General features: G+C 40.8%; 1 protein-coding gene across 1 annotated transcript in view; it reads right to left on the minus strand.

The window, feature by feature from the left end:
* Window positions 1-2994, minus strand: part of LOC142560117 (uncharacterized) — a 79705-nt gene extending 76711 nt beyond the window's left edge. Inside the window, exon 1 of the mRNA XM_075671943.1 lies at window positions 2635-2994. Within this exon, the coding sequence (XP_075528058.1) occupies window positions 2635-2939 (305 nt within the window). The 5' untranslated portion in view covers window positions 2940-2994. The remainder of the gene's footprint in view (window positions 1-2634) is intronic.
* Between the last annotated feature and the right edge of the window lie 5783 nt (window positions 2995-8777).

An 8777-nucleotide genomic window follows, 5' to 3' on the forward strand; every position in this document is an offset into this window, starting at 1 on the left:
CCTGGGAGAACTGTAAACATCAAGAAGATCACATCTATTAAAACGGGTGGAATATTATGTGTAATTTCTTCTGCAAGTCCCGGAAAGCGTACATGCTGGAAGATTTCAAACAGACCAGTGAGATAGGGGCAACATTTTAAGGTGCGGGATTTAATTATAGGCCACTGAAATGTTTATTGCAGCTGCTGAAAAGAAACAGCTTCACTGGAAATTGGGTTGCTATTCTGCAAGGTCACACAATTCTGCACTCTTTTGTTGTGTGTTCGTACCGTTAGCGACTGGGAACTCGTATAGGCTCAACTTTGTGTGCCGCCTAGAAAGCTGATATTCGGTATTTGTTATCGTTGTTCGTGTAGCAGTCGTAATTTGGCTAATGACAATCGCGACAACATTTATGCAATTCCAATATGTTTGCCAAACGTGTCAGTATTACATGCAGGTGATTTTAAGTGCCGGAATGTTGTTTGGCATATACTGCTGTCACTCAATTGAGTTTATTTTCTACTAAATGTATGGAGCCTCTGTTATGATTTACACAATGAACATATTATTTATACCGTACATCAGCGTGGACCGCATCATTTACTCTGTGCAATATCTGCTTACTACGGCAGCAGCTCTAGTTCCATTTATTATCTTCCTGGAGTGAGTGACCACTGTTTTTCGCTTCATGGTAAATATACCGGTTGATCAAGCATCAGCGTAATCACACTAAGGGTGTAACAAATTGTGGAGCTGCTGAATTTCGTTATGTTAATCATAAGTTTTGTGTTTTCATCGATGAAATCTGGCAGGGTTTCACAAAGCAGTATCTGAACGCCAACTGGAAACTATTTGAGTAGTTGCGTCCCTCACAAGCGCTTGCTACACTAAGACTGGTAATGTCTAATAAGCACATGCTTTGTTTAATCAACGATCAAGCGTGAACGCATTCTTCGTTCGGCTAAAGTTATCAGCTCCGCGTCATGTTAGGATAACTACACCTCGTTACTTGCAGACCATAAAAAGAGCTGATATCACCAGAGGGTATATTGTTTAATGATATGCTCAGTTTTATGCTGACTAGCGATTTAAGACAATTTCCGAAAGTTACTTATAAAATGTGTACTTGCCATGCTACACTTCGGACACAGGGCCAAAATTTATCCTTAGCGAAGAAAGTGCCAGTGTCGTAAACGCTATGTTTTCTTTGTCGTTCTCGTATGACGACAGTTTTCGTAATCCTGATTATGTCACATTTATGTTTTGCCCGATGCATTTGATTTGCTTTTTATTCGGCAGATAGACCAGTTTTATGGAGATGTTGGATTAGCCATGAGAAAAGTGCATATTCAGTATACTGTAGGCATGGGTGACTTCAATGCAAAAGTGGGGGTAAAGCAGGCTAGTCAACAACCAACTGGCAACTACAACGTGCATTCTAGGGACACTAGAAGAGAGATGCTGGTAGACTTCGCGGAAAAGAATCAGCTGCGAATAATGAACACCTTCTCCAGGAAGCATAGCTACAGACAGTGGACCTGGAAAAGCCCTAGTGGTGCCCTAATGGAGAAATAAAAAATAGATTTCATACTTTCTGCCAATCCTGGCATAGTGCAGGATGTAGAAGTGTTAGTGTCAAGTGCAGTGATCATATGTTTAGCCAGGTCTACAATTCACTTCAATTTGAAGAGAAAAAGAGTAAAATTGGTCAGCAAGAAACACGCCAACTGAGACGCAGTAAGGGTAAAAGCGAGCAGACGCGGGCTGGTTCTTGCAAACAAATATGCGGCCTTAGAGCAGAGATGAATATGACATAAACATAATGAATAAAACCATAACTAGGCTGGTTTCAGCAGCAGCAACTGAAGTGGGAGGTAAGGCACCAAGGCAACCAGTAGGTGAGCTCTCCCAAGTAACAAAGCAGCTAATAAGCAAATGACAAAGAATTGAAGTGTCCAACTCAAGTGATCAGATAAAGTTCTAGCCTTTGTAAAGGTCAAAAAGTACGCTCCTGAGCTTGAAATTGCCATGCATTTCCGTGAGCTTCAATTGAAGTACTCCTGCTCCGAGTTTTACACAGACGCATCAAAATCACATGCTGACATATCCTACGCTGCTGTTGGTCCCTCTTTTACTGAATCTGACGTGTTGAACCCTATAACAAGTATCTTCACTGCAGAAGTCTACGCAGTACTGTGTGCAGTAAAACATATAAAGAAACTTAAACTCGAAAAAGCCATCACATTCACAGACTCGTTAAGTCTTGTAAAAGCACTCATTTCTTTTCAAAAGCATGCGAATCCCGTCTTCAATGAACTCTACTCACTCTTATGTAACATGTACCTATCACATAGGCATGTAATAATATGCTCGGTTCCTGGCCATAGAGGAATCAAGGAAAATGTGCTAGCTGACGAGATCGCCAAATCAATAGCATCGCAAGGCATTCATTCTGCTGCTGTCCCTGGCACAGACATGAAGCCTTTAAGAAACTAACTCCGAAGCCACTGGTAACGCTTGTGGGACGCAGAAACAAGTAATAAGCTTCACCTGATTAAGCCGAAGTTAGGTTCCTGGCACCCAACTACGAAAATACGAAGAACCTATGTCCTATTCACTAGACTGAGAATAGGACACACATTTGGCACTCACAACTTTCTCTTAACCGGTAACGAGCCTCCAACCTGTGGTAGATGTGGCGACCGGTTGACCGTCCTCCATGTCTTCCTGGAGTGCCGGGAAACCGAAAGAGACAGGAGAAAACATTTTCCTTTTGCATATAGCCATTGTATTCCCCTGCATCCGGCTATCTTCCTTGGTGACGAACCGCTTTTTAAGACCAAAGCAGTCCTCGCTTTTCTGAAAGATGTTGTGCTCCATGTCACAAATCCATTAATTTCGTAGCGCATCCTCTTTCCAGAGGATGCTGCTACGATAGTTTTCTTTGTAAAGCCCATGCCTCTAAGCCCTTGGCTTTCAAGGGCTCTGGTGTGGCAGTAGTGCTCTAGACAATTTTAGCACCTCACAGACTTTATATATTGCATCATTCTTTCTTTATGCATTCTAATCTACATAGTACAAATCAATAATCATTCCCATAATTTTACTACACGTAGATTTTCTGGAATATATATGAACTCTGTTGGGCCTTTTACAGCCACGTCGCATTAAGTTCACAGAACACATCAGTCCTCTGCGAACTCATTAACACTAGCATGGCGCTCTTTGGCCATACCTGGCTCTTGCGCCATTAAACATCACATTCATTCATTCAGATAAAGTTCGCGGAACTGTCAAAACTGGTCAACAATGAGAAAATAAGGGATTTCCAAAATTATAACGCGAGAACCACTGAGCAAGCAGTAAAACATCGACGCAGCATGAAATCAGTGAGAAGGAAACTTGGCATAGAACAAACCAAGATATGTGCTCTAAAAGATAAGCAGGGTAATATCAGCAATCTTGAAGGTATAAGAAAAGCAGCAGAAGAATTCTATACTGACCTGAACAGGTACCCAGAGTACTCAGGAGTACTCCATTCGAAACAGTAATGAACAAGATACAGAAACCCCTCTTATATCTAGACATGAGATCATTGGGCCTAGCAAAACATGAAACAGGGAAAAGCGGCGGACGATGGACTAATAGTCCATTTAATCAAAGATGGAGAAGACATAATGCTACAAAAACTGGCGGCTCTCTACAGGAAGTGTCTAACGACTGCAAGGGTCCCAGAAAACAGGAAGAATGCAAACATTATACTAATCCACAAAAAGTGAGAAGTTAAAGAATTGAAAAATTATAGGCCCATTAGCTTACTCCCAGTATTATACAAAATATTTACCGACATAATCCCCAATAGAATAAGGGCAACACTGGACTTCATTCAACCAAGGGAACAGGCTGGTTTCAGGAAGAGATACCCTACAATGATCACATTCATGTCATAAATCAGATCGAGAAATCCGCAGTGTACAATGAGCCTCTCTATATGGCTTTCATAGATTACGAGAAGGCATTTGATTCTGTAGAGATGCGAGCAGTCACAGAGGCATTACGTAATCAAGGAGTACAGGATTCTTATGTAAATGTCTTACGTAAATATCATTACTAATATGGATGAGATAGTTCAAGTGGCTGAGGAGTTCTATAAAGATCTATACAGAACCAGTGGCACCCACGACGATAATGGAAGAGAGAATAGTCTAGAGGGATATGAAATCCTACAAGTAACAGCGGAAGCAGAAAGCCTTGGCAGCTATGCGAAGGGGGAAGGCAGCTGGGGAGGATCAGGTAACAGCAGATTTGTTGAAAGATGGCGGGCAGATTGTTCTAGGAAAACTGGCCACCCTGTATACGCAATGCCTCATGACCTCCAGCGTCCGGAATCTTGGAAGAACGCCTACATAAGCTTAATCCATAAGAAAGAGGACGCCAATGATTCGAAAAATTATAGACTGATCAGCTTACTGTCCGTTGCCTACAAAGTATTTACTAAGGTAACCGCAAATAGAATCAGGAACGCCTTAGACTTCTGTCAACCAAAGGATCAGGCAGGATTCCGTAAATGCTACTCAACAATAGACCATACTCACACTGTCAATCAGGGGATAAAGAAATGTGCGGAATATAACGAATCTTTATATATAGCTTTCATTGATTACGAGAAAGCGTTTGATTCAGTCGAAACCTCAGCAGGCATGCAGGCATTACGGAATCAGGTTGTAGACGAGCCGTACGTAAAAATACTGAAAGATATCTAAAGCGACTCCACATCCACCGTAGTCCTCCATAAAGAAAGGAACAAAATCCCAATAAAGAAGGGCGTCAGGCAGAGAGATAAGATTTCTTCAATGCTATTCACAGCATGTACAGGAGGTATCCAGTGACCTGGATTGGGAATAACTGGGGATACGAGTTATTAGAGAATACCATAGTAACTTGCGATTCGCTGATGATATTTTATTGCTTAGTAACTCAGGGGACCAATTTCAAGGCATGCTCACTGACCTGGCAAACCAGAAGGGTGGGTCTAAAAATTAATCTGCAAGAAACTAATGTTTAACAACCTCGGAAGAGAACAGCAGTTTACGATAGGTAGCGAGGCACTGGAAGTGGTAAGGGAATACACCTACTTAGGGCAGGTAATGACAGCGGATCCAGATCATGAGACTGAAATAACCAGATAACAGCTGTGTCTCACCAGTACTCACCTCCGAGGCAGAAACCTGGAGGCTTACGAAAAGGGTTCTACTTAAATTGAGGACGACGCAATGAGCTATGGAAAGAAGATAGATGGGTGCAACGTTAAGGGATAAGAAAAGAGCAGATTTGGTGAGGGAACAAACGCGAGTTAATGACATATTAGTTGAAATCAAGAAGAAGAAATGGACATGGGCAGGTCATGTAATGAGGAGGGAAGATAACCAATAGTCATTAATGGTTACGGACTGGATTCCAAGAGAAGGGAAGCGTAGCAGGGGCGGCAGAAAGTTAGGTGAGCGGATGAGATAAAGAAGTTTGCAAGGACAACATGGCCACAATTAGCACATGACCGGGGTAGTTGGAGAAGTATGGGAGAGGCCTTTGCCCTGCAGTGGGCATAGCCAGGCTGATGATGATGAAGTTAAAAACCCTGCAAATGCATTTGCCTGTTATTCTTTAATTTATTAGAAGAAATATACATATTTATTGATCACACATGATGAAACATGGAGCCCTGAAAAAGTATTTGAATTTGGATTTATTTTTTTTAGACTTCTCAAAATTGTATATATGATACAGGGCAAAAAAAGCAGTGAGTGCCCAGAGGTCTCTGATCTTACCCAGTAGCAGCACTGCAGCATGCATAAGAAAAAAATATTGTTGTACACAATTTTGCTAAATAGACAAGGAAATGTACTTGGTGTTTCAGTCTACATACGGCACAAATGTATCGCTAGTTAAGGTAATAGTGTGGTCAGGGTTATACACAACAAAGTATAATCAACAGATATGGCTTGTAATATGCACAAGAAAAAAAAAAGACAGCAGATGTGTGCGACCTTGGAGAATTAGTATGAAATTTCCAGAGAAGCTGTTCTTTTCGTACAGTTTCAATGAAAGTTTCCGTTTCCTGTAATTATATCACATAGTTTAAAAAGTTGCCCCTATATGTCTGTTCTGTTTGAAACCTTGCGAACTGATAGTACTATGGAGCACTTCTTTTCGGAATTTTTTAAAACAGACAGTAATTCATTACCATGCATGTTACTTCACCATAACATTTGCCATGGTGTACTTATTTCCTCCTTTCTACCCCCCCTTCCCACGGCCCACTCAAGTTTCTCGACATCTGATATCGGTTGAGTTCACAGTTCTCCCAGAGCGGGAGGATAAATTCTGCTTTGTTTAGTAAAACTCGTTCATAAAGCTCCGGATCGCTTGCTTGCATAATTTACTGCAAATATCATAATTAGTCGCCTGTTTTTAAAGTTTACTTACATAGTGTCGATAGCGCGCCCTTTGATTTTGCCAAATATAAGCTATGCGTCTTATTTGGTTCACCGAGGACATCGCATAAAGCAACTGGGAATGCCTTATGACGCATGAAAAAATAGGGGGCAAGAAACTACGGCTCAGTCATTATCTGCAACGCTTGTAGCTACCAGGAAATTAAACTTCTTTATCGTACATTGAACTTACAATGACCCCCCCTACCCTTTCCACTAAATATTAACCTGTTGTCACCAACAGCTATGTCGGACCAGTGGGAAGCCTAACAGAAAGTGGCCATGTCACACATTCTAAAACTTGAATAGGGATTTTTTTAAAGACGTTTGATCCAACCTGATATATCTTCACACAACAAACGACTAATTTTTGCTCACTTTTGTCTTTGTGGCAGTTATAATTCTGTCAGGGCTGTGGTTTCAATTCTGCCTCGCTTGGTACACAGGCTCATAACACATTAGAGTGCTTGCATGCATAATTTATGGCAAAAGTCTCAATTACCCATCTATATTGACCTTTGTCTGAATATCAAACATTACCTGGTCCTCAGAGTCACAAGCTATAAAAATGCTGCTTCCTTTAGTTCAGTGGGGAACAGGTGACCCCATAATATTACGCATGAAAAAGTAAAAAAAGAAATGAACGAAAGAAATAAGGATTCAATAATTATTCGTAACACTTGTAAATAAGCCAGACCCACCGAAACTTCGCCACACATTGTACTTAAAATTAAAACGCTGACTATTCCGGCAACGCATAAAATATCTGAAAAGCAGAGTTCTCTTGGGACATTTGAAAACCTAGCTAATTACAACAATGTGATACTTTCAAATACTTGCTTACGGTTTTTTTAAGCGGTATTTGATCAACACGAATTTACCATCGCACATAAACTTGGCGTATCGTTTCCGCTATGTTTGCAAAATTTCAGCTCAGTTGTAGTTGTAACTATGACGGCATAGCCGTCTATTCTATAGGAAAAGATGTAATTACCCCCTCGTTTGGAACATTGCCTACATATTGCCCATACCATGCTCCTAATTTCACCCAGGTATAAACAAGATGCCTTGTTTGGCTCACCAAGGACATCGTAGGAACAAACTACGCATCGCGTATTTATTTATTTATTTATTCATTCATTCTAGAACCTTACAGCCTTAAAGTGGACTATTATGTGAGTGGCGTTACAAATTTGGGTGCGAGCAGAAGCAGTTTGGACATTCTTATTTGAATGTCGTTATGAAATAGTAAATGAATAAACTGGGAAATGGAACGAAGTAGAAATATTTCAGAACAAAATGCTGCATATTTTTGAAGTTAACGGGGTCAGAGATGTGAACAATGTCCTCTGGAAGACCATTCCAATACAAAATTGCACATGACAATGCTGAGCTGAAGGCGGCGGCTTTTCTCGAAAGTTGTTTCAAGGTGAGGTAACTATGCAATTCGTACAACGTGCGATGCGGCATCCTAAGAGGTAGACTAAGTGTATGATGGCTATGAACAAGTTTATAGAAGAGGCATATAAGTGCAATTGTTCTGTCAAATTCTAAGGAAAGGAAAGAACAAGGACTAATGCTAGTTATGCTGGAATTCCGGCTGTAGTATCATGCAATAAAACCAACCGCACAATTTTGTACGCATTCTAGGGAATGAGTTAGGTATTCTTGATGAGGTGACCAAATGGAAATTGCGTGCTCAAGTTGAGGGCGAACAAATGTTTGATAGCTGAGTTGCCGAGTTGAACTGGGCACGCATGTGAGGCGACACTTTAAAAAATCTAATGTGCGGTTAGCTTTAGCATCAACTTTTTACTATGTGGGTTGCCCATGAGAGATTAGGCAAAAAATGAACATCAGGGTACTTGCATGATGACGTGAGGCTGACTGGACTGTTATTAAGTGAACAATATATATAAAGAATTGGATCGTTTGCGGCTAAATGTTGTTAATCAGCATTTATCAGTGCTAAGGAACATCTGCCATGATGAGCACCCGGTAGTAATGCGGTCAAGACCTTCATGGTGGTTAACAGAGCGGATTTTGCGATAAAGAACGCAGTTGTTGGTGAATAAACTGATTGTCGAGCTGATGTGTAATCGTATGTCATTAATGAAGATGGGAAACAATAATGGGCCAATTACACTGCTTTCGGGCACGCCATATGATGCATCATTACGGGAAGATAATTAATTATCAACTGAAGTGAACTGTTTACGAAAAGATGAGAAGCTTCTAATCCAAGAAATTGTTAAGGAATCAAGGTACAAAGAAAATAGTTTTGATATTAGACAACAATGGGAA

The sequence above is a fragment of the Dermacentor variabilis genome, chromosome 10, assembly GCF_050947875.1.
Source record: "Dermacentor variabilis isolate Ectoservices chromosome 10, ASM5094787v1, whole genome shotgun sequence".
NCBI lineage: Eukaryota > Metazoa > Arthropoda > Arachnida > Ixodida > Ixodidae > Dermacentor > Dermacentor variabilis.